The 26,289-nt window shown below is 42.1% G+C and overlaps 1 protein-coding gene across 4 annotated transcripts in view; it reads left to right on the top strand.

Moving 5' to 3' along the window:
• RAE1 (ribonucleic acid export 1) overlaps positions 1–25,903 on the top strand; it is a 30,083-nt gene extending 4,180 nt beyond the window's left edge. For 2 of the 4 annotated variants that reach the window (XM_070744568.1, XM_070744571.1), the window contains exons 6-13: positions 2,423–2,509; positions 3,883–3,954; positions 4,236–4,343; positions 4,832–4,938; positions 5,048–5,123; positions 8,489–8,683; positions 10,168–10,253; positions 24,698–25,903. In XM_070744568.1, the coding sequence (XP_070600669.1) occupies positions 2,423–2,509; positions 3,883–3,954; positions 4,236–4,343; positions 4,832–4,938; positions 5,048–5,123; positions 8,489–8,683; positions 10,168–10,253; position 24,698 (732 nt within the window). In that variant the 3' untranslated portion in view covers positions 24,699–25,903. Of the gene's footprint in view, positions 1–2,422; positions 2,510–3,882; positions 3,955–4,235; positions 4,344–4,831; positions 4,939–5,047; positions 5,124–8,488; positions 8,684–10,167; positions 11,589–24,697 lie in introns of those variants that run through there. The other 2 variants (XM_070744570.1, XM_070744569.1) reach the window with 1 other exon arrangement.
• The last annotated feature ends 386 nt before the right edge of the window (positions 25,904–26,289 follow it).

Raw genomic sequence — 26,289 nt, 5'->3', positions numbered from 1 at the left:
AAGCTTCTAATGCATGTTTCTCCCACAAAATTGGGGGAGCGGGGGAGCTTGTTTAAAACAATACTTAAAAGTTTCCTGGCAGAGTGCACAATACTCTAGCGGAATGAAGTCTGTGATCAGAACCAGTCCGTGGCCTGTTGGGAAGCAGGCTTACAAATGGGCGAGCACATAAAGTAATAACCAGCAGCCGACATGGGTTTGTTAAGAACAAATCATGCCAAAGCAATCTCATTTCATTCTTCAACACTGTAACCAAATTAATAAATCAGTGAAATATAGAGGACATAATATACTTGGACTTCAACAAAGCATTTGACAAAATAGACCACAACCTACTTCTTTGTAAGCTAGAAAAAGTGGGATAGACAACTACACAACCAGATGGATTAACAACTGGCTGACTAACAATACCCAACGAGTAGTTCTCTATGGGTCTAAGTCCACATGGAGAGAGGTAAGCAGTGGGGTACCACAAGATTCTGTCCTAGACCCAGTACTCTCTAATATCTTTGTAAATAAACCTCCACAAGGGAATAGAAGGGAAACTAACGAAATTTGCAGATGATACCAAGCTGGCAGGAGTAACTAATACCCCAGAGGACAAGCTCAGGATCCAGATGGATCTTGGCAGACTTGAATACTGGGCCCAATTAAACAAAATAAAATTCAGCACAGAGAAAAATAAAATCCTATGCCTAGGTAAGAAAAACCAAAGATAGACATATAAACTGGGTGAAACCACACACTACTGCAGCGGCTACGAGAAGGATCTTGGAGTCTTGATGGACAACCAACTAAATATGAACCAGCAATGTGCAGCGGCAGCCAATGCAATCCTAAATTGCATTAACAGAAGGATACAATGCAGGACTAGGGTGGCGCAGTGGGTAGAGTGGAGTACTGCAGACCACTAAAGCTGACTGCTAGATCTGCAGGTCAGCGGTTCAAATCTCATCACCGGCTCAAGGTTGACTCAGCCTTCCGAGGTGGGTAAAGTGAGGACCCGAATTGTGGGGCCAATATGCTGGCTCTGTTAAAAAGTGGTATTGCTATCATGCTGTTATGACCTTTGTTAAAAGGGTACTATAAATAAATGTTTATATATATACTAATACCACTCTATAAAACCCTAGTAAGACCATAACTAGATTACTGCATCCAGTTTTGGTCACCATGCTACAAAAAAGATATTGAAACTCTAGAGAAAGTGCAGAAGAGAGCAACAAGGATGATAAGGGGACTGGAAACTAAAACATATGAAGAGTGGTTGCAGGAACTGGGCAGGGCAAGCCTGGCAAAGAGAAGGACCAAGGGTGACATGATAACAGTGTTCCAATATTTGAGGGGTCAGGCTGTTTGCCAAAGCATCAGAAGGCCAGATGAGGAATAACGGATAAAAGCTGACCAAAGAGAGATTCAACCTAGAAATAATAATAATAATAATAATAATAATAATAATAATAATAATAATAATAATTTATTAGATTTGTATGCCGCCCCTCTCCGAAGATTCGGAAGAGCGATCAACCAATGGAACAGCTTGTCAGCGGAAATTGTGAGAGCTCCAACACTTGAGACTTTCTCTCTCTCTTTATTTTTGGAAAAGTTTTTTTTATTTTCTCCACATTGAAAAACATACATAACAACACATATACCTGAACACTTGAGACTTTCAAAGGGAAATTGGACTGCCATTTGTCCAAAATAGTATAGGGACTCCCATTTGAGCGGTTGGACTAGATGACTTACAAGGTCCCTTATAACAACAACAACAACAACAACAACAATAATAATAATAAATAATTTCACATGTGCATGATTAGGTTGCATGTGCAAAACCATCCCCTCACTCCCCACTGCTGCCGGTCTGGAGTCAGAAAGGTTGGGAATCACTGATGTTTACTAATGAATTGGCCTCCCATAATTCTAATTTCTAAGAAAGGATACAAACGTTTGTCAATATTTTAGGGTATGTTCAAACATTTTAAATGAGAGGGCTTAATAGGAAGAAATTATACATGATGCTTTGGTCACAGTCTTGTCCCTAAGATTTTTTTTCCCTTAAGTGGGATAAAAAATGATTATATGTTATTCACTGGAACGTACTACACAGTTTTCAAATCATTCCTCCTCTCTGAGATGGTTTTCAGATATTTGAAAACTATGAACTGACTGAAATATAATGATCTTGGTGCTAATGGAGTGAGATTTGTGGGTTTGAATTAAAACTTGATATGTTTTTAATGGGACCAAAAATGTAACAAGTCTATATTAAATTGAAGAAAATGGGGGGAAAGTAAGCCATACTAAAAGCATTGCAGAGGCAAGACTTAGGCCAACGATTTTTTTAATAGGAAAAAATGAAATCTGTAATTGCATGAATAAGAGGTGATTCAAGAATTCTTTTAAATATATTCTTCAGCATGAAGCTCCTGTAAAGACCGTCCATTGGATTAAAGCACCAAATTATAGTTGTGTGATGACTGGAAGTTGGGATAAAACATTGAAGGTAAGCCTTGTAAAGATTTTTTTTAATGTATAGAAAGTTTTCTGCAATTCTCTGTAATAATTATTATGGAAAAATGATCGTTAGTACATAGAGCAGAGCTCTTCAAACTTGGCAACTTTAAGATTTGTGTACTAAGTTCCAGAATTCTCCAGCCAGCATAGCTGGAGTCTGATGGCAGATTCAAGCATAGTTGGCTGGAGAATTCTGAGAGTTGAAGTCCACAAGTCTTAAAAGTTACCAAGTTTGGGGACCCCTGCCATAGAGTATTTCTGTAAAATGCATTTCTGTAAAGGTGAGACTTATTTCCAAATGAGTGAACTTGAGAGTGAAATCTAATGGTTGATTCAAGTATCAATTTATTTAGAAAAGTTTCTGTTCCATAATGTCCATTTAACATATTCCTTCCTAGTTAGTGCCAGTATATCTCTGAGTATTATAAAGGATATATGAAATGCTTCAAACATTTTACAAATAGGAGCAACTGTTTTTTGTCATTACAATAATAACACTATTTTTAGCAATGCTTTTTTAAAATTCAGTAGATTAAAAATTAATCTGCAAGCAACAAACCGAAGAGAAAATTGGAACAAAATAGATGAACACAATACTGATGAGCTTCCAAGTAATTTATTTTGTATCTTGAAACAAATAGTTTCTTTTAAAATAATAAAAATACAGATGAATTCTTCAGAGAATTATCTATATAGATAAGAAAGTATATTTTCAGAAATTGGGCCATGCTTGAAGTACTTCAAATGGTAGAGAGGTCAATATTGAGAGTTCCACCCCCCAAAAAAAAATCTTACCTAAGTACAGTAGTACCTCTAGATACGAGCTGCTCTACATGCGAGTATTTCCAGATACGAGCTAGGAGGGGAAGAGACATTTCTGTTCTACTCCCGAGCTGAAATTCGGGATATGAGCCGAGCGTCCACTAGGTGGCGCAAGAATCCTTGCTTTTGGTTAGAATCCTTGCTTTTGGTTAGAATCCTTGCTTTTGGTTATCTCGGAGGGGGGGAAAGTTATTTGTTCCAGAATACGAGTTGCCTCGAGATACAAGCTCCCTTATGGAACGAATTATGCTCATATTTAGGGGTACTACTGTATATTAAATTCCAATATAAAAAAAATGCTAGCAAGTCTTTTGAATTAATCTATTCCTTCAGTTGAAAAGGTAAGACATGACTTATTCAATTATTTGCTCATTTGTATCTTCAGTCTCCCACATTCATTATAATATTTTTCCTGAATCAATTTTAGTTATGATATGGAGGCATTTCAAAGTGAAATAATGAATGATCATTCTGCTACCGCATAAAAGAATTTATTGAGTCCTTATTGAACTCTTTTTTTCCTTTTCTTTTTTAAAAAAGTTTTGGGATACACGAACCCCCACTCCAATGATGACACTTCAGTTGCCTGAACGATGCTATTGTGCTGATGTGGTAAGATGAATTTCAGAAGCCTTAGGGCCTTGATTAGTTAGAATCATGTCATGTGACTATCAGTCTTTTCTCTCTACAGTGATAATTAGTATTTGTATTATGTGTTTTGATAATGAAAGAGATGTAGATTACTGCAGTAAAAAAGCACATGATTGAAATTTGTATTAAATACTTTCCTGTTTGATGTGAATGTGAAATAAAGCACTTTTTACTACATAACTATATAAAATCAGAATTGAAAATTCTGGGTCTGCACTCTCACTCAATTTCTCCTGTTCTAGATATATCCCATGGCTGTTGTTGCTACTGCAGAAAGGGGCTTGATAGTTTACCAGTTAGAAAACCAGCCTTCTGAATTTAGAAGGATAGACTCTCCACTCAAACATCAGGTAACAGTATGGCTTCTTTTTAATTGTAACAGATGGTCCTCAACATATGACCACAATTCAGTCTAAAATTTATGTTGCTAAGAGAGAGATCTGTTAAGTGAATTTTGTCCCATTTTACGACCTTTCTTGTCACAGTTATCACTGCAGTTGTTAAGTTAGCAACACGTTTAGGTAAATCTGCTTCCCCATTGACTTTGTCAGAAGATCGTAAAAGCTGATAACATGATCCCAGAACACTGCTGCTGTCATAAATATGACTCAGTTGCCAAGCAACTGGATTTTGATCACCTTGAAGATACTGTAGTAGTCGTAAGTGTGGATGACAGCCGTGTCACTTTTTCAGTGACATCGTAAGTCACTGAATAAACTTGTAAGTTAAGGACTACCTGTAATGCTAGCTTTGGTTTCTTATTCCTAATGAGATAAATCAAAAGCTGTAACTGCCATATTTGAAAGTACCTGATTAAAATACAGTCCCTTTTATTTAGCATCGTTGTGTGGCTATTTTCAAAGATAAAGCAAACAAACCAACAGGCTTTGCCCTTGGAAGCATCGAAGGAAGAGTTGCCATTCATTATATTAGCCCACCAAATCCGTAAGTATTTGGAAATTGTCTGCTGTTTGCTTTTGAATGCTAAGAACTCAGGCTTTTAGAATAACTGTGTTGCATGCAGGGTGGAATGAAGGAATGCATTTTTTTTCAGTGCCAAAGACAACTTTACCTTCAAATGCCATCGATCCAATGGTACAAACACATCTGCGCCTCAGGATATCTATGCAGTAAGTATTTTGTGCATTGCACAGTAAGTTTCTTCTAGGACAAATTAAAGAAGATAAATTGATATTTATAATAAATTACATAAATAATTGCTCTGTTTTCCACTCAGTAAATTTCCATTTAATATCACACATCTGAGTGGAAACCTGCTTTGACCAACTCTAGTATATCTAATAAGTACAGTGTCCCCTTGACTTTTGCGAGGGAAACGTTCCAAGACCACCCGCGAAAGTCAAATTTCCGCGACGTGGAGATGTTCCCTTCCTTCCTTCCTCCCCCTCTCTCCTCCATTCCTGGTTTTACTTACACCCCCCCCCCCAGAACCCGCAGGGGCAACGGGGTGGCAAGCTAGGGGCTTTGCTGCGCTTGCTGCCGGCGTCTCCATGGCGGCGACCTCAGCTCTGGAATTCTGCAGCTGTTGGCCCTGTGCTCGGAGTGCCTTCACCGACCGCTACGCCCTCCCAAAGGCGCCCCCAAAAGAAATTAGGGTAGAGGCTGAAGGAGCCGAGCCCCGTCCCGTCGGATAATTGAAGCTGCCCCGTGGGCTCCTCCGCCAGCTGGATGCGTTGAAGGGACGTCCGCCCGCTTCTCAGAAGCTGCTGTCATGCGCCCCCCCATCAACTGCCAGGCGGCAGGCATTCCGGACGTTTCTCCGGGGGTCCCTGCCGGCACTGTCCCAGCAGCGGCAGCAGCTGTCCCCAAGGCCACTCGGCAGTCGGCGGCTGGATGTCGGCGGCTCGGCCCCAGGGATGAGTGGGTCGTGTGGCATCCAGCCGGCAGAGGAGCCTGCGGGACAGCTTTGATCATTCGGCAGGACAGGGCTCGGCTCCATCAACCCCCATCCTAATTTCCCGCCTTCGGGGGTGCCTTTGGGAGGGCACAGGCACTTCAAGCAGAGGGCCGTCAGCTGCAGAATTCCCGAGCTGAGGCCGCCACCATGGGAGACTCCGGCAGCGAGCGCAGCAAAGTCCCCAACTTGCTGCCCCATTGCCCCAGCTTCAAGTGGAGCGTACCAACGCTCCAAGAATTAAAAGGGAGGGATTGGAAGGCTGGGGCAGAAGCGGAGCTTTTATTTAAAGAAGCAGGATGGCTTCTTTAAATAAATTTTAAAAATTTATTTCCAAAAAAAATATTATTATTTATTTATTGAAAACTTGTGGTATAGACTTTCCACAAAAGTCGGACCCGCAAAAGTCAAGGGACCACTGTATTCAGAATTTAGCTACCGTAGTACAAAAGAAAAAGAAGTTACACTAAGGCTTGGTTCTGATTAAATTCTACAGATAAAGCAATTATGCTTTAGCTTGAGGAAATGAAAAGAACAACCCTTCCTACTTCAAATGCTTGATCAATGTCTCCTAAGTCTACTCTTTGCTTTTTCCCTTATAAATGAATTGCAATCATTTGTTTTGACAGAATAAAATATGATGGTGAGAAAAATAATGGAAGCGAGTACTTTAATCACCACCCACCACACTATTATGGGAAAACAGTACTGCCTCTCATTATCTAAAGCAGAGTTTGCATTTGGCAGCCTACCAGGTATAGATAGATAGGTAAGTAGGTAGATAGGTAGATAGGGTAGATAGGCAGATAGACAGACATCATTTATTTATAATGCCCTTTTACCAATATTGCTGAATGTAAACTCAGATTACTAAGCCAATTGTGAAGGATACTGGCTATTTAAGAATCATGTTGTTCGAAGGTGTTGTTCTCTGAATCTAGTCATGTCAATGTGGGAAGCTGACCTAAAGTATTTCTGACAGATAACTGTCTACGTTCCACTTTAATACAATCAGCAAGGAGAAGCCACTGTATTTAATAATTGCAGCCATTATCAAACTGCTTTTACAGTTAGAAAAGTTGGTTTTTTTCCTAACATTCACTTGGAATTTGCTTTCGTATATTGAATCCATTACAGTGGTACCTCTACTTACGAACTTAATTTGTTCTGTGACCAGGTTCTTAAGTAGAAACGAAGCAATTTTTCCCATAGGAATCAATATAAAAGCAAATAATGTGTGCGATTGGGGAAACCACAGGGAGGGGGGAGGACCTGTTTCCTCCCGGGAGATTCCTAGAGAGGCCCCACGGAGGCTTCTCCCTGCCTTTTCCGGTTACAGTTTCGGAGGCTCAGGTTTATAAGTGGAAAATAGTTATTGAGAAGAGGCAAAAAAAAATCTTGAATACCCGGTTCTTATCTAGAAAAGTTCTTAAGTAGAGGCGTTTGTAGATAGAGGTACCACTGTATTTGGTAGAATTCCAAAATGGTAGATAACAGGTTTCAATTTTCTTTTGTGATATATCAAGTATTTGAAGAATGCTGCCATATGCCTCTTAGTCTTGTCCCAAGATTAAATATTTTCAGATCCTTCTGTCCATCTTATAAGTGCATACTTGTTTCGCTTAATTGAACTGATTCCAGTTATTGTGAATCCTTTCTAAAATAAAGTGCCAGAACTGGACCCAGAGTTGATTGTTGCAGTGTTCTGCCAGTGTGTCTCAACCGCACATAATTACAGGGTAATTAGTCCAGAAAGACACACACCACACGATAGAAGAAAAACCCAAAAGTCTTTATCAACAGAAAAACAGAAACAACTCCCTTTTTAAATGTCAAAGGGATTTTTCTGGTACACACAAGGCACAGGTTAAATGCAATCCAAATTCTCACCCAATTACTGGGAAATTGAGTCCAATTCTAAAGTCCAGAAAGTCCATACACAATCTTGAACAGCAAAAACCATGATCTTGACGAAACTATGAATCAGATAAACTGCCATGAGGCTAAAACAGCAGGCTGTTATTTTATCCGTAGCACTAATTACAGCAACCCCACCCAACCATAGATGGCCTCATTTATCTCCTGTAATAATACTTCAGTTGTTGTCTCCTACGCATCACTCTACGCATGCGTGGATGTGTCATAAATTCTTGTTCAGAATCCAGGGATGATAAGGATGATTGATCTCCTGGGTTGTCTGCCAAACTCCCCTCTTTCAAGTCATCCCCACCTTCTTCTTCTTCCGAGGAAATTTCACTACTTGACTGTCGGCAATAAAACAGGCCTGTGACATGTTGATGTTTCCCCTGCATCCACCTCCACATTCCTTGGGGCAGGAGCTGGGCCAGAGCCGACCACAACACTATTTGTAGCTTTTTTGTACCATAACTATATAGCTTTTGTTCTCTACTTTAGGATACATTTGTTTGTTTGTCATTAGTTTGTGGAAATAGTTACTGTTTTTCTTATTTCATTGTGTTCTCATACTTGTTAAATTATAAGCTTGGTAATGTGGGCCTTCAATCTTCATTACTGAGAATATGTGAACATTCAAATTACATTTTAACTTTTACTTAACAGGTAAATGGAATTGCCTTCCATCCTGCCCACGGCACTCTGGCGACTGTGGGATCTGATGGCAGATTCAGTTTCTGGGATAAAGATGCGCGGACAAAGCTAAAAACATCTGAACAGCTAGACCAGCCAATATCTGCTTGCTGCTTCAACCATAATGGCAACATATTTGCATATGCTTCTAGTTATGACTGGTCAAAGGTAATTGAGTTTGCTAAAGATAATTTCTGCCAGCTAGCAGTTGTTAGGAAAATTCAGCATCTAGTGCACTGAAATATCTAGTAAACATCTCCATTGCTGTGGCTAACAATTGGAACCCACTTCCAATGAGATCTTTCTAATAATGTGCTTAGTAGTTGAAAACTATGAAGGATTTTGAATACAGGTAGTCCTCTTTTAGCCGCCCTAATTGAACCGGATTTTCCACTGCTAAGCGATGGGGGCAAAATATGACTATGCCATTTAGCGACAGTAGTATTAGTAGTCCTAGTTCTGGTTGTTAGGATAGGATTTCATGCTTCTCTTACCTGTCTGCATTCGCTTTCACTCCTGTCCTTGGGAAGGCCTCACACAGCTAGCAGCTGCCTCAGGAAGGGCCATGCCACACCGGGTCAGCAAAAGGAGGAAGAAATGATGAAGGTCAGCTGGGGGCAGGGCAGGGGCATTGGAATGCAAGCCACCCAGAAAAGTGTGTGTGTGGGGGGGGGAGACAGTTGGATGAGGAGAGTTGGAGCACAGCCTGAGATCGTAAATGGGGGCAGAGTGCCAATCACCCCAATTTCAATCACACTATCATGGGGCCACTTCAATGGTCACAACTCCAAGAACTAGTCATAAATACCTATTGTTCAGGGCTGTCCTAACTTTGAATGTTAGGCTATTAAGTGAGGGCTGCCTATATGGCTGCTAATAGGAATAGACTAAATGTGAAATTTTCCAGAATACCAACCACATTTTTGTAAGGAAAAACTTATTTTTCAGATGTCTGCTAATGATAGGCATTGAGCATAGTACATGAATGCTCATCAGATTCCACCTCAACATTTTGATACTACTGAACTCCACTTTAAGGTGGTGCAAGACCTGGTACCAGTAGAAAATCAGTATTAAGTTTTCATAGCAAATTTTAACTGAAGTGGCACAGGTAAGAAGGTGAAAATACTAAACCTATAGATCTGTTACAGTTGTGTTGCATATGATGATGGATAACAAAGGGATATTGGAAAAATTAGTACATTTTCCATGGTATGTATAGATCTATTATTTCTTATTATATACAAATATATATAATGTCTCCTTTCCCTTTCACCCTATTGGTGATAGAACCTCAGGTAGTCTTCAGATTATAACAGCAATTGGGATTGGAATTTATGTCATTTAGCAGTTTTTTTATTCTCTTCAATCTTGTTTCTCTTCAAACTTATTTTTTAGCTGACAGTCTTTCTTGCATAGAGAATATCTGTTAATGTTCTTGCATGGGTATTTAAATAGAAAACTACTTTTCAGATATAGTCGAGGAACAGCTGATCTTTACTCTGGGCTAAAAGTTTCTACAGTATAACATTAATGATTGCTCTGTAATTGTGAAGAAAAATCAAGTTGAATATCACAAATATTGTGCTCCTGGTTTTATAATGTCATTATTCTGACTTATATGTAATGTGTTCAACCTTTTTGTTCCCTAGGGGCATGAATTCTATAATCCCCAAAAGAAAAACTATATTTTTCTGCGCAATGCTGCTGAAGAACTAAAACCTAGAAATAAAAAGTAGTGAGTATAACTCTGTCCATTATTCCATGTTGGTTTCCTGCCACCTGCTCTCCTTTGGTCTCCTTGGAGTTGCCTATTAATTCTTAGCAGGAAATTCTGTAACTAACATCAAAGCACATTTGGTTGGCTGGAAAATTACCTTGCAAGGAATGCCTGACATCTGCATGGAGGTGTGTCCTTTTTCTTAATAAAGGCAAAATCCTTGTGTTGCATCAAAAGACAACAGTTGCATCTTTTAAAGGTACTTGTCAGTTTGAAAAAAAAAAATTAGGAATACTGCAGAAAATCTCAGACAGCCCCTCCCTCCCCCTTTGTTGTTGTTGTTATTTCCTTGATGGAGGTAAAAGAAAGGCTAACAACTGGGATCAAGGAAATAAACCTAAACAGACAGTTGTGAATGAAGACCTTTTGTGTACTTTATTGTTATATTTATAGGCCACCTTTCTATTTTAATAAAAACTCAATGCAGTGATTTTTCTTTTTATAATGAAAATGTAAAATTTAATATTAAACGACTGTCCACTTAGAGCAAAATTATGTGTTCTTATTTTTATTCTGTATGCATTATTCTATGAACATGAACAATAGATTTGTGATTAAAAATCCCAAGCTACACCATGCCTATATATTTGAGATGAAGACAGTTCTAGCATGCAACCATAGCTTGAAACTTTTAGGCAATGCCTTAAGGGATAGTGATTGGCCTTGAGGCTCTATATCATGTAGAAGCACCTTTTGATATCATATATCTTTCTGTAATTTTAAATCTTAGAACCCCTGCCCTTCCATTTTTATGGGTCTGCATTAAGTGACAGGGAGTGAGTGAACAGGACAAATGTTAATATTGCACTGTGCCCGTGCTTGTGATATCAACAAAAATTGAGGGATCAGTGTTTTAGATTGCAGAATATCTTCTGTGACTCAGTTGCATACGATTATTTCTGTAAACCAATTTGTGGCCTAACGGACTGTAGATACGGGGGTGTTCTCCCCCTTCCTCAAGATATATCCCAGGCAGAATAATAGTTTATCCCTCAGCATTTTTATGCCAGTTCCAACTTTATCAAGTATGGGGATCAAATCAGAATACCACCAAATAGAAATGGTTTGAAGACTTTTATAATGTTATTCCAGTTGAAGTCTATTTTCATTTCGGAATCTTCTGTATGACTGCCAAAGGACTGTTCTTTCAAGGTTGATGCTATAGCTATTTATAACGAATGGGAGCAAAACTGTAGAACTTGTATATTATGATATTTCTGTCAATTTAATCTCTGTAAGTTCATATGTTGTAATATTTGCTACTATTTAAATAAAACCTGATTTGAATTAAAATGTTTTTTAATTAAAATTAAAATGTTTTTCACGTTAACAGGCTAATGGCCTAATGCTTATAATCTGAATTTAGGCATTGAAATAGAGGCAGCTGACAATTGCTCTTAATTATTCAGCAGAAGTATGCGTCTTTATTTTAAAGCAGAAGTCTGCTTCTTTATATATGTATATCTGCTTCTAAGCTAGAGGACAGTTACTAACTTCACTGTAAATGAGAAATCTCTGCTTATCTATGCATCATATAATCTTGCTACACTTCTCAGTGCAATAACTACACGGTTGTGCTACTACATAAAAAGTGCATGTGTGTTGTTCCTGGTTGGCTAACATTAAGTTAAAAAGTTAATTTGTGCAGCTTCAGACAGTTGATTCCAATACTATATCTTATTTCTCTTGAGATTAGAAAGGGTCTGATGAGAACAATGTCAGTTAATGCTGTTTTAACTGAGGATGCTAGAACTGAATCTGAAAGACATTTAATCCACATGTTTTCATGCTGCTTGGCATCTTACAAGGATTCCTGATCTCTTACCATCTCCTATAATGACCCTCTTCTACCCACTTTACCTTCAAGTTGACGTAACCTAAATGTTTCCCAACAGAGCCATAGATTGTTTTGATGTCAATCTGTGCGATTAGATGTAGCACTACAGAGAATTCTTCCTGCAGTTAGGCAGGTATGTGCATGCCCGGTATTGTGTTCAAATCAATCCAGAGTTTCACTGTGAAGGCCACAAGAAAATGCATATTTGGCATGCAGAAGCTCGGACTGCACCAATACTTGTCTATGCCAAAATTTGAAATCCTCTTTGCATGCATCAGGCTTTTAGGAAGAACAGATCTAGCTCTAATCTATTGCTTATGGCAAGAATCTTGATTGTGCTATTTGTAGATCATAGACAGTAGCTCATAAACATTTAATTGTTTGTGTTGGAGTGCTGAACTGTGATTAATGTAATATAGACCAAATGCATACTCTTTCTGATTATAAAAAAGCATTTTTCATTTTTACAGTTAAATCTTATGGAAGTCATTATGATTCTAGCAGGTAACCCATTCTTTGTGTTTATGTGTGTGACCCCCTATTACTCATGCAGAGCACTGTACTCCTGGTTTCACTAGACTATAGTTATAGTCTGCTACCTGTGACCATTCATTCAATGACTATTTATTTATTATTTTATTTATTTATTGGATTTGTATGCCGCCCCTCTCCGTAGATTTGGGGCGGCTAACAACAGTAATAAAAACAGCGTATAACAATCCAATATTAAAACAGTTAAAAACCCTTATTATAAAACCAAACATACATACAGACATACCATGCATAAAATTGTAAAGGCCTAGGGGGAAAGAGTATCTCAGTTCCCCCATGCCTGGCGGCAGACGTGGGTTTTAAGAAGCTTGCGAAAGGCAAGGAGGGTGTGGGCCATTCTAATCTCTGGGGGGAGTTGGTTCCAGAGAGCCGGGGCCGCCACACAGAAGGCTCTTCCCCTGGGTCCCGCCAAGCGACATTGTTTAGTTGACGGGACTCGGAGAAGACCCACTCTGTGGGACCTAACTAGTCGCTGGGATTCGTGCAGCAGAAGGCGGTCCCTGAGATAATCTGGTCCGGTGCGATCGAAGGGCTTTATAGGTCATAACCAACACTTTGAAGTAAAGCTGCGCTGAACAAAGGATATTATGGTAATTCCAACCCTTGCAGCATCTCCTATGGTCATCCTCGCAGACTGGGCGCTATGCAACTGTTTCACACAGTTGCATGGCCCTGGATCCCCCTGATTGCTTTTTACAACCTTCTCTGCCGGCTACTTCAGAAAATCAGTGGGCAAGCCAACAGGGAAGGTTGCAAATTACTGGTGTAAGTCTCCTTCACCTGAGCAACCTCCCCAGACCTGTGCTCACCTCAGGGTATTATTCCTCAACCATATATGCACCTTTCTGGCCTGTGCCACACCCTTCCTGACCCCCTCACACTATGCTACATGACCCACCTCTCACACACCCTTTGTGATCCATGCCCTGCCTCTCACCCTTTCTTCTTGCTATCCCTTTCATCCTCATGTACTTTCCCTGGCCCATGCCACGTGTCTCCTGAATCTTCTTGCATCATCTCAAGTGTTTTCCCGCCTTCTCAACCTTTCCCCATTCCACGCTCTGCCCCCCACCCAGCAGCCCCCACTTACCTGGCTGCCAGCCTGAGACTTGCAACTTCCTGCTGGCTTGCCCACGGACTTCTTGTGAGAAACCAGCAGGAAGTTGCCTCAGCTAACAACTGTGGGATTATGTTAGTGACTGGCGGGATTGCTGTTGCTAAGCAATGTGGTTGCACTTTACGACCGCATCATTTAGCGATGGGAATTCTGGTCTCGATTTCTGCCATGTTGAGGACTATGTGTATTTATGGTAATATCCTCGGCTATGAAAACCTGGGCTTTTTAGAGTAATATATTATGAAACCCACAATTAGTACAGTGCTCTTCATTCAAGAGATTTGAATTGTTAATAATTGTAACAGGCTTCGCAAGAAAAGAACCGTTGAACTTACCTGAACGGTCTTCTCCATGGCCTGGAAGGAGAGTCCAGCATGGGTTTAGCTCAAGTCTTATTGGTAGGGACTGAGTTTTAAATTAATATAATTAACATATTAAGTAGGTACCGCCCCCTTGCTGCCCCAGTACCTCAGTTTTAAAAAACGAATTCAATGTCCATGTTTCAATGGGAGGGTTTGGACTCCTTCCAGGCCATGGAGAAGACCGTTCAGGTAAGTTCAACGGTTCTTCTCCCATGTCTCTGGAAGGAGAGTCCAGCATGGGATATACCCAAGTTCAAGTGTTCAAGGGAGGGATATCATTGAATCATGATCCTGTAGTGTCACACACTCATTGCAATACTCTCCTCCCGAAGGCCGCCTCGGCCGAAGCAAACGTGTCCAGTTTATAATGCCGTATAAAGGTGGTAGGGGTGGCCCACGTGGCCGCCTTACAGATGTCTTCTATCGATGCCTGTGTGGCCCATGCCGCCGAAGCAGCGGCACTACGAGTCGAATGAGCCGTGATGCCACTAGGCAATGTCTGGGAACCTGCTTTGTACGCTTCTACTATACAAAGCTTCAACCATTGACTAATGGTCTGTGAGGACACTTTGAGGCCCAGTCGATGTTGGCCAAAGGAGACAAACAAGGCCTCAGTCCTACGGAAAGGAGCCGTGCGTCTGATATAGAGTTTCAGAGCTCTGCGCACGTCCACCTTATGCCACTTAAGTTCCAACGGATGTGATCCATGGACGCAGAAATCCGGCAAGACAAGTTCCTGTGTCCGGTGAAAGTGGGTGTTGACTTTAGGTATGAACGTTGGGTCCAAACGGAGGATCACCCTATTAGGTTGAAATGTACACAGGTCAGGCCCTACTGACAAGGCCGACAGTTCCGACACCGTCGTGCCGATGTAATGGCCACTAAGAACGCTGTTTTAAGGGATAACATTCTCAAAGGTACAGTTCTCAGCGGTTCAAACGGAGGAGCTGTGAGTGCTTGTAATACCACTGTAAGATCCCAAGTAGGGAAACGTCGTATCGGTGGAGGATGCCTATTGGTAGCCCCTTTCAGAAAGTCTTTAATCAACGAATGGTGGGACAATGACCCACCATCCTCAGATCGAATAATCGTTGCCAAAGCCGCTACCTGTCTTCTTAAGGTATTGGGAGCCAATCCCTTTTCCAGACCGGATTGTAAAAACTCCAACACCAAGACTAAACTAGCATCCTGCGGCCGCTGATGTCTGACCTTGCAAAAAGCGGTGAATGCGGCCCAAGTAGCCTGGTAGATCCTAGTCGTTGAAGGCCTCCTGGCCGACTGGATCGTAGCGATGACATTCTCGGGAATGTTCCAGGTTCTCAGTCTGTCCCCCTCAAGCGCCAAGCGGTCAGGTGGAACCACTGAGGCTCTGGATGGAATATCGCTCCTTGAGTGAGGGTAATTTGGTCATCTGGGATCCTCCATGGCTGGACAATTGAGAGCCCCATCAGGTCTGCGAACCAAGCCCGCCGCGGCCAGTGCGGTGCTATCAGGATGACCTCCGCCTGTTCCACTAGGATCTTCTCGATGACCTTTGGAATAAGTGATGTTGGTGGAAAGGCGTATAGCAATTTCTTGGGCCACGGTAGGTACAGGGCATTGATCCCTTCGGCTCCCGGTGTGGGGAATCTTGAATAAAACCTTGGGAGCTGGGCATTGTGCGGAGTCGCGAATAAGTCTACCGTCGGGTTGCCAAACCTTTTGGTCACTTGCTGGAACAGTTGTGGGGTCAGACTCCACTCCGCTGGATCCACTGCTTGCCGACTGAGCCAATCCGCTTGAGTATTGGCCTCCCCCGCAATGTGCTCTGCGTGGAGAGACGCAAGATGGACCTCTGCCCAGTCGAAGAGGAGTTGTGTTTCCTCCATCAACCTGAGAGATCTGGTGCCCCCCTGGTGGTTGAGATGCGCCCTGGTCGCAACATTGTCCGTACGAACCAACACATGCTTTCCCTGGAGAAGTGGTGTAAAGGTTAGCAGGGCAAGGCGCACCGCTTTCAGCTCCAGGAAGTTGATATTCACTGGAGTTAAGTCCTGAGGAAGCCACAACCCCTGAGTTACATGATGGTCCACATGGGCTCCCCAACCCAGGAGGCTGGCATCCGTAGTCACAATGATGTGCTGTAGGTGGCCAAGGGGGGACCCTTGATGTATTGCCCGGGACTTCCACCATTTTAGGGAGTCTCGCAGGCCTCTTCCTACCGCAACTAATCTGTGTGTGTGACTCACCCGTTGCTTTTGGTATGGAAGCAGTGTCCATTGTAGCGTGCGGAAATGGTACCGAGCCCAGGGAACGATGTCCACGCATGACACTAGCGTCCCCAGGACCTTGGATAAAAGGGCCAGCGGTACCATCCTCTGATGTTGTAATTTGGTGACTAAGTCCTGAACGTTGCGCTGTCTCTCCAGAGATAGGTAGACCTTCATGGCGATGGTGTCTATAACAGCGTCGAGATGGGTGATAGTGGTGGTGGGCGAAAAATGACTTTTTGCCCCGTTTATCGTAAAGCCATGTTCCTGCAACAGCGCCACCGTGTCCCGTAGATCCTGCCGCGCGGTCGCAAGATCCCTGGACAGTACGAGGGTGTCGTCCAAGTAAGCTAACAGTCTTATTGACCGGGACCGTAAAGAGGCGAGCAGCGAATCCAGGAGCTTGGTGAAGGTACGCGGTGCGGAAGAGAGGCCAAAAGGCATCGCCTGGTACTGATAGTGCCTCCCATGGACATAAAAACGGAGGTATCTCCGGTGCTCCGGATGAATGGGCACGTGCAAATACGCCTCCTTCAGGTCGATGGATGACATGAGATCTCGAGGCCGGATTGATGCCAGGATAGTGCGAAGGGAGGCCATCTTGAATCTGCGGTATAACACGTACCTGTTTAGGTGCTTCAGATTCAAGATGAGCCTGCAACCTCCCGATGCCTTGGGGACTATGAAGACCCTGGAGTAGAATCCCATACCCTCCATCTGGGCTGGCACCCTCTCGATGGCTTGGATCTCCAGGAGATGTGCAATCTCTTGTTCCAGTAATGACCGTTTGGTAACGTCTTTGGGCACTGGACATGACACAAATTGGGTAGGCGGAATCTGAAGGAATTCCAGGTGTAGGCCCCGGGTCACTGTGTCCAAGACCCAAGCGTCGGAGGATGTGGTCCTCCAGGCGGTACAAAACCTTTGGAGTTTCCCCCCCAAAGGGACCTGCCCTATGGAGTCACTTGGCTCCACGGAAGCCTCGTTGATTGGAACCCCGAAAGGGGCGTCTCGCCTGCTGGTATCCTCTGCCCCGGCCCTGGAAGTAGGTCCTATCACCCCGGTACGAATAGGACTGACCATATTGACCTTGTGAATACGGTCTAGAGGCCTGGGTGGTTCCGGATGCTGGGTCCCATCGAAAGGGCTGCCGGCGTTGATACGGGGCGGTAGTGCGATCCTGACGTCGAGAGGATCTGGGGAGGATCTTCCTCTTGTCCTTGTCCTCCACAAGGACTGATTCCAACACCTCCCCGAACAATTTCGTGCCCTGGAAAGGCGCAGATGACAGGCGCCATTTCGACTTGGCATCCGCCTGCCAGTGGCGGAGCCAAAGGAGGCGCCGAGATGAAATAGTGGAAGCCATGCCCCTCGCAGAAAACTTCGCCGCATGCAAGGTGGCATCTGCGGAGAATTCGGCCGCCGCCAGGAGCTTGCTGAGATCCAGCTTTAGACGAGAATCCTCAGGCCCCATCCTGGCCTGTACCTCCTGAATCCACATCAGGGATGCCCTATTGAAGATGGATGCAGTAGATGCAGCCCTCAGGGCCCATGCTGCCATCTGGTGGGCCTTCCTCAGGAGTGTCTCAGCCCGTCTCTCATCCGGCTTGAGGCTGTCTGCAGTCTCAGAAGGAACCAAAGCATTGGACACCAGTGTGGCCACCGGCTTGTCCACTGGCGGGAACTGCAATAGGTTCTCCATCTCATCGTCGAATGTGTAGAAGCGGCGCTCTAAGTTGGAGGGCCCCTGCGCCGCTGCTGGGTGCTGCCAGGTGCGTTTTATATTCTCAAGGAATATTTCCATGGCAGGTACATTTTCAGACTCCTTGGGCGGCTCCTTACATAGGGAAGCTGAAGTTCTGACTCCATCTCCCGCCTCAGGAGGAGCCATGGCACCTGCCACATCCAAGGCTTGCTTTACCTTGTGCAAGAGCACCCTAAATAATGCTGGTTTAAACAATCCTGCGGGAGCTGGTTGTTCTGGAACATTATACTCATCATCAGATAGTTGATTGTCCCCCGGTTCACTGTCACCTTCCAGAAAGCATGTTTCTCCCGCAAGTGAGTCCAGCCCAGGAGGGGGCGGTGGTGCTGACCAAAGATCCCTGGGCTGATACAGGTGTGATGATGAAGGCGTTGTACGCTGGGCTCCAACCACCATGCCCTGCGCATAAGCGTTAGCAATAATGTCCTGCAGGGCTGGAGGGAAGGCCTGCCAGGCATCGGCTTGGGATCTGAGCCCTGCAGCCGTTGGCGTGAACGTTGCTGTTGGGGCACACACCTGTGTCCCTGCAGGGAACCCATAGGTAGGATGGCCTATTGAAGCAGGCCTATCTGGCCTAGTGAGAGGCGAAGGTGGAGGTGGGCCTGATACAGCTTGTCTGTCAGGAGACCAGTCCCTCTCACTTGCAGTGCCCATGGCTCCCAGAGACAATGATGATGTCCTTGATGAAGGGAGTGGCTGAAATGGGGGTATGGTGAGAGCCCCTGCAGTATGGGGGGCCAAGGCCGCTTCTAGCCTTTGTTCCAAGGCTTTAATCTTCCTCTCAGCTTCTTTAATGGAGGATGAAGACTGGGAAGATTTTGACTTGGCCTTGCCAGAAGCCTTCTCCTTATTTTTACTGGGCACTGGAGTTGGCTGGGGCTGTTCCTCCCCATGAGCACCCAGTTGGTCAGCCATTCTTTATCTGGTGATAAGGGGCAGCGTACTCACAACTATTATTATTGAACTGTCAAACGACAAACAGCAATCTCTGCAGTCTCCGTTCACGAGCACTGACTATGGAGGCTGTCACAGTTTTTTCTGCTGACTCTGCCTGATGATCACTTATCACGTGATCGGGCGACCACCAATCAGAGGCAGTCTCCAGGCAAATTAACCTCTAAGGTTTTTTGGCACACCGCCAAGCCTCTACATAGTGGCTGCCGCTTGCAACGGCTTTTTGCGCCCTTTTTTAAAAGAAAAAATGGCGGGCGTGACTCTCCCCGGTCTTTCGCGCCCTTATAGCCAGCGAAATGGCGGCGCGACTCTCCCCAGCGAGCCCAAGCCTGGAGAGCACTCCTCTGCTGGAATCACCAGTCACTGAGGCTTCCGCGCCGGCGAGCCTTTATTTGGCTTCGCCTCAGGCCGAATAGTAATTTCCGCGGCCGTTTAAATGCCGCCGCGCGGCTTCCCGATCAACAGCTGACAGGCGCTGCTGTCAGATCCGCGCCTGTCATCCACGGCGCCGCGCTGCCCCCGTCAATGGGGAGGGGCGGACCCTCCCCATCTGGGGTGTAGGGCTAGGTCTGACCACGGAGGACAGTGACCTGTAGCCCAGCCATTCCTCATCAGGGCAGTACTCGCTGGGAGAAGAGGTCCCATGAGGAGTCTGATGGGGGTGCTGCCCGCGGAGGGCAGAAACCCCAGGCATCCAGATACCTGTAGAAGACAAAACAACAACATTAATACAGAAATGAACAAGTAAAAACGATTAAAACATTATTTTATTGAATTTCCTTCAAGAGGAAAAAACTCAGAGTCCCTATTCTAGACTGAGTTTTTTAAAACAGAGGTACTGGGGCAGCAAAGGGGCGGTACCTACTTAATATGTTAATTATATTAATTTAAAACTCAGTCCCTACCAATAAGACTTGAGCTAAACCCATGCTGGACTCTCCTTCCAGAGACATGGGAGAACTTTGCTTTATGCATAATACATTAATAGACAAATCAGGCATTATGATGATGGCGAATTGCGATACTAAATTTTTGGCATTGTTATAAGTGTCAGCCTTACTTTTTTGCAAATATAAATCCCATGTAGTTGACTTTAAGACATAGCTTCTTTACAGTGGCACTTGTAAGTATACAACAAAAGTAAAACATGAACCAGAAGCCAGTTGCTATGCTCTTGGTGGAATAGGCTATCATCAAAGGAATGGAAGCTAGTGTTTAACAATAATGCTTATTAATTTACTACAGCCGTTAAGAAACATCAGCAGATGTGCCAAGTGCCACTATAACTCCAAGCTGAGAGCTTAACCACAGTTGTCTGCAATTTTGTAACGTCTCATTTCAACTTCTGCAATTTGTTGCTTTTTAAAATAGTTCTGAAACTACAGATGGTTTAGAAAAAGACTGGCAGATTATTAATTTGAACTGCCAATGCTTTGTTAGTCAGGCTTCTTGGCCCACGGTAAAATGATTTTTACGGGATGGAGTGAAGATACCTTAAAGATCATTATTTCTTATCCATGGTTGTCTTCTCTGTAAAATCTTCATCAGGAGTCTAGGCATTCCCTTCAATTAAAATAAGGTGGATGGATCAAGTGATACCCTACTCAGTACTGAATCATAAGGTAGAAGAAACCTTTTTCTAAGGAGACATTCAATTGGCCTTTTTCATATCACACGAAAAGGTTTAACAGAATTTCTGTTATTTATTCAGGTTTAACAGAACCTTTGTTTTTAGTCTAGTTTTCTTCATTATTTTTTTTGTTAGTTATTTTTTCTTTCTCTTTTGAAAAGGACATGTTTTCTGTGCTGCCATGACAGAAAAATCTCTCATAGAAAAATATCTCTCCTTTCTCAAACATTGTCCAACATCATGGAGCATCTTAAGGTCTACATTTTTGGTGCACCACGTATCTAGTACTTTTCTATTGCCACCAGTTATCTTTCTAAGGGAAGTGAATGCTGTGAGCTGGCTCTTTTTCCATTAGTATTGGCTTACAAGAGAGAGGAAACCTCTCAATTTGAGCAGGTAGTTACCTTCCTGAAAACCAGGTATAATGGTAGCAGTAGTGTTAGCACTAATACTGGTAGCAATGGAATAGGAAGCTCTGTAGCATCATCTGCATGGCCTAGTAACTTTTAAGATGTGTGACAGAAAATAACCCCTACTTTTAAAAGAAGGCAAAAGCACCAATCTTTTTTATAAAAAAAAATAAAAATAAGAAAAAGTACGATATCTATTTAATATTACATAGCCAGATATCCAGAGCAATGACAAATGGATGGAATAGGGCATTGACTACTGTCAAAAATCACAAATGGTATCTTGGGCATCAGTTTCCAACATGTCCATAATGGGAGGGAGCTGAACTCTTGAAATAGAATAAAACAAACCAAGGTTTCCCCTTCTGTCTTTCCTCCTTGTGTTCTCAAGGAGTTTTTGTCTACCTGGAAAATTGCCTATTTTGCTTCAGTACAACAAATGTTAAGAGCATGCCACGGACTCTGTGTGTGTGTTTTCTTTTTTTTCTTTTTTTAAATAATACAGACTATACAATAGGCTCTTTGTTTAACAAACACTTGATATTGTGTTTTACTATTGCACAGGTTAGTCCCAATTACCATTGTTAAGCAAGGACAACCAATATTACTGTTCATTTGAGGTCAGCAAGTCCAAGTATGTGAGATAGATAGATAGATGGATGGGTGGGTGAGTGGGTGGGTAGAAAGGTAGATAGATAGACAGACAGACAATGTAGATTTAGATGACATAGATATAGATATATAGAGGGAGGGAGAGAGGAAGAGAATAAATGAATTATGGGGATTAGTTACTCTAGTACATTGATGGCTAACCTTTTTTGGTTCACATGCCAAAAGGATGGTTGTGGGTGTGCTAGCAGCCACACCATTCCCTCCCTCGAGCATGTGCACCCTCTCACACTGTCCATGTGCATACCCCCCCCCCCCGTCCACGCACATGCGCACAGGCCTCACTGAAGCCTGGGATAGTGAAAGAATAGGCAAACCGGAAGATCGGGAAAATGGATTTACGGTTTGCCCATTGTGCTGTTTTTCGCACTCTGGGGCTTCAGGAAGCGCTGCAGCTGACAGGGCAACAGCTTATGTGCCCTCCAATATGGCTACATGTGCCATAGGTTTGACATCATGGCTCTAGTATATGATTGATACACTTACAACGGAGAAAAAATGTTTTTAATATAATGTACAGTATATTGACCACTTGAGACATCAATAGACAGCAATAACATCAACATGCACTGATTTCAATCTTAAGTATGTGGACTTAATTAGAAAAGAGTGATATTTAAATTATACACTGCTCAAAAAAAATAAATGGAACACTTAAACAAAACAATATAACTCCAAGTAAATCAAACTTATGTGAAATCAAACTGTCCACTTGGGAAGCAACACTGATTGACAATCAATTTCACATGCTGTTATGCAAATGGAATATTCAATGAGAATATTTCATTCATTCATTCAGATCTAGGATGTGTTATTTGAGTGTTCCCTTTATTTTTTTGAGCAGTATATTTTGGCAAATTTTCTTTTCAAATATTTCATCTTAAAAATACGTCTTTAAAGTATAATTTACCATTAAATATTATAGATTTAATTATGTTTTGACTTTTAAAACTGGCTTATTATGTGTTTCTGCTAGCATTTATGTTGCAAAATGATCTTTAGCCATAAGGAAAAGCTTGTTCACAAGCTTTCCTTCAAAGGTGCCCTGCATCATGCGGTACCTTCTCATGTATGTTTGGACAATATTAGAACAGTCTAAAGGAATAATATATTTCAAGTTCTTTTACATTTCTGCTGTAAAGCTTTTGGCAGACTGGGTTTCTGTCCTTTTTTTTTTATCTGCTGAGTTCAAGAATGATTTTGAGAAGCTTCATTTATGGGCTAAAACAAGGATTTGCTTCATTAGGGATGTAAATGCACCTACGATGCTATGTTGCTATGCTATGGGTGCTCTTTAGTCCAGGTTAAGATGTTTTGTAAAGAAAGTGACAAAAGGCACTCACAATACTTGTGAGATCCTTTTAATTCAGACTTTGAGTATGAATGAATGTGTTTGTATGCATATAATATTGTCAGCTTTGAAAATGTGCTTTGTTCTTTATATTTTTCTACCAGCTGCTCAGGTTCATGGAAAAGGTGCTGAAGCATGTGCTTAGAGATCAGTTATTTGTGTGCATCTCAGAATAATAGATCTTCAAAAGACCCCAAAAGTTTAGTTTGCACCGCTTGCTGGTAAATCAAGGGTAGCGGGGAACATACAGAGTAATTGTAGTTAATTCAGCAAAATGCATCTTTTCTAAGAATCACTCTTCCACTCTGAGATTCATGTATGTAATGTATGCATTCGCTGGCTGGGGAATTCTGGGAGTTGAAGTCCAGATATCTTCAAGTTTCCAAAGAAGGATTTCCCTTTTAAAGCTAAAATACTTCTTTGCCCTGTTAAGCAGGTATTCCTTAATGTAATACCGGCTGCTTAGCAAATGTTTGATGATATGATGCACCCCCAAATATTCTTATGACCAGAATTCAAAGTGCACACGATCCATTTGTGGTACCAAGCTCACATGACCCTGATTTATGACTTTTTTTGCCACATGGCATTTACTCCCAGTTTCCAAGGGGGTAAATTTCCATTGTAGAGAGACAATGGATTTGTTTAGCAACTGAACTTTAACGACCATGTTGATTCAATTAATGGCTGTCATAAAAATGTCAGAAAATCTAGTTAATCATGTGATGATTTGCTTAATAACCTGCACAGGTTAAGATAATTCTGATCTCAACTATAGTCGTGTTGTTTATTTTATTTTAATAAATTTATATGCCGCCCAACTCCCAAAGGACTCTGGGCGGCTTAACAACAGAATAAAATATTTTAAAAATCTTAAACATTAAAAACACTTTAAAACCCGTACATATCATTCCATGGCCAGATCTCGCCGATTACAACCGTGAGATCAACAGCCCCAGGCCTGCCAGAAAAGCCAAGTCTTAACTGCTTTTCAGAAGGTCAATAGGGTGGGGGCAGTCCTGACCTCTGGAGGTAACTGGTTCCAGAGAACCGGGGCAGCCACAGAGAAGGCCCTCCCCCATGGGCCCGCCAGCCAACACTGTTTAGCTGACGGGACCTGGAGGAGACCAACTCTGTGGGATCTCACTGGTCGCTGGCAGTTGTGTGACAGAAGGCGGTCTCGAAGCTAAGTTGAGGATTACCTGTAACAGGAGAGTACAATTTGGAGTTGTGAAGAAGAGTATTCCCATCAAACCTAAATAAAATAATTCTTATATTGTATTATTATATTTACAGTAATCTTAACTAACCAAACAAAATGTTACAGATTGTGTAGGACTTTATTTAATCAGTTTATCTTAGCATAATAATTGTTCTTTCCATTTCTAACACTGTGAGTTAATTGGTCCATAAAATAAATGTTTAGACCCTTGCACCCCTACTTGGATAGCATAATTTCTAAAACAACCTTTCTTACAAACTCTTGTGTTCCTTTTTATTTTGAAGGTGCCACAAGAACTTCAACTGAAGAAAGAATTTCTACCAGAAACTTAACTAACCGTGCCTGTCAGTTGGGCTTCTTCCTTGTGCTTTTAATAAGATCAAAATAAGAAAACACAAAAAAAGAAAGAAAAGAAAGTTGTCTTTTCCTTTCCCCTGTTTTTAAAAAGATGTTGTTTTTATGGGAACTGCACTCACTTTAAGTGTTCTACATTGGTCATTTGTTCCTACCTGAACTTGAAGACTGTGGCCCTATAACCTGGGGCTTAATTTCAAGTAATCATGCATAGGATTGCACTGTGCATGACAGCAGCACTGCCTCCCTCCTCCAACAGGACCTGGAACAGAATTGTGGAATATTTAACCTTATGAGAAAACAAATAGCAGCTTAAGGTTTACAGTACATGAACAGTTATAAAATCATGAACATTTTCAGTTCTTTTCACCGCGGATGGGATTTTTACATTTTTGCCCCAGCTTGGTTCTGACGCCATCTTTATAAGTTCTTTAAAAATTTACCTTACTTTCCCCCCCAGTAGCAGCAATCTGGTTGTTGTTAATTGATCTTCGGCACAATGTGTCTTCAGTGGTGATTTTTAAGAAATACAGGTTTCACATTGTGGTCCACCAAACTCCATTCAGGAAATCTATTGAAAAGTCAACTGTTATTTATGCTTTGGCCTTGAACTTGATTTATTCTCTTAGAACAGAGTTCATAGCCTGGTTGAAGAATTAAACTCTTAAACTTCAGGGAAAGGCAAAGGCTGAAACTGGTTGCTTGTTTCTTTTTTGCTTCAAGGAGATGTCAATAACTATAAATGTCTATAGAATGTTCAAAATTAGACTGCTTTATTATTGTTCTAGACAACTTAACAAAATGAGGAAGCTTTTTAAAAATAGATGCTTGATCTGAAGAGGCCCAATGTTACTGTATTTTCTTTTAAATAGTGGAGAATACTTCCAAAAAGCCACATCAATTTTAAAGATCTGTAAAAGTATAATCTGAAATATCCTGTTTTAGTATTAAGTATTAGTAAGCAAAAAAGCAAGATGTTTTTTTTCAAAGATGGTTTTACTGAATAAAGCAGCATTTTTTCTATAGGAGTTATGTACGTGCTGGAACTTGAACTGTTTATTAAGAGGCTCATTAAGCTGTCTAACAATTTGCAAGTGGTCCATGATTTAAAATAAAAGTTGGGCATCTTGTCGGAACTTCTTAATTGCCCCAAATTGATACAGAAAAGACGATGACTAGATTAGAAAATGCAGATTAACAATTTCTGAAATAGGTTGCCACCACACTGACAAAACTATGTGGAGGGGTGATGAACCTGCATGATGATTTCACAAAACACCAGCTTTGCTTATGGCAGAAGAGTTTTATTTTACAATTTTCATTATGCAGATTCTATTCAATTCCCTGCTGTATCATACCATCAATTTGTTCCCTCCCCCCTCCCCCCCCCCACCAATAACTTGCCTTTATTTCTCTTGCTTCTGGCACTTATGTTTTATTGATCAGTTCTTGCCAGGTATTAAAATACTATATAGGGATGCTAACGGAATTGTTTTAATAATTCCTTCCATATGTTCATAGA

Source organism: Erythrolamprus reginae, chromosome 3 (assembly GCF_031021105.1).
Source record: "Erythrolamprus reginae isolate rEryReg1 chromosome 3, rEryReg1.hap1, whole genome shotgun sequence".
In the NCBI taxonomy this organism is placed as follows: Eukaryota; Metazoa; Chordata; class Lepidosauria; order Squamata; family Dipsadidae; genus Erythrolamprus; species Erythrolamprus reginae.
This window is presented reverse-complemented; position numbering and strand designations above follow the sequence as displayed.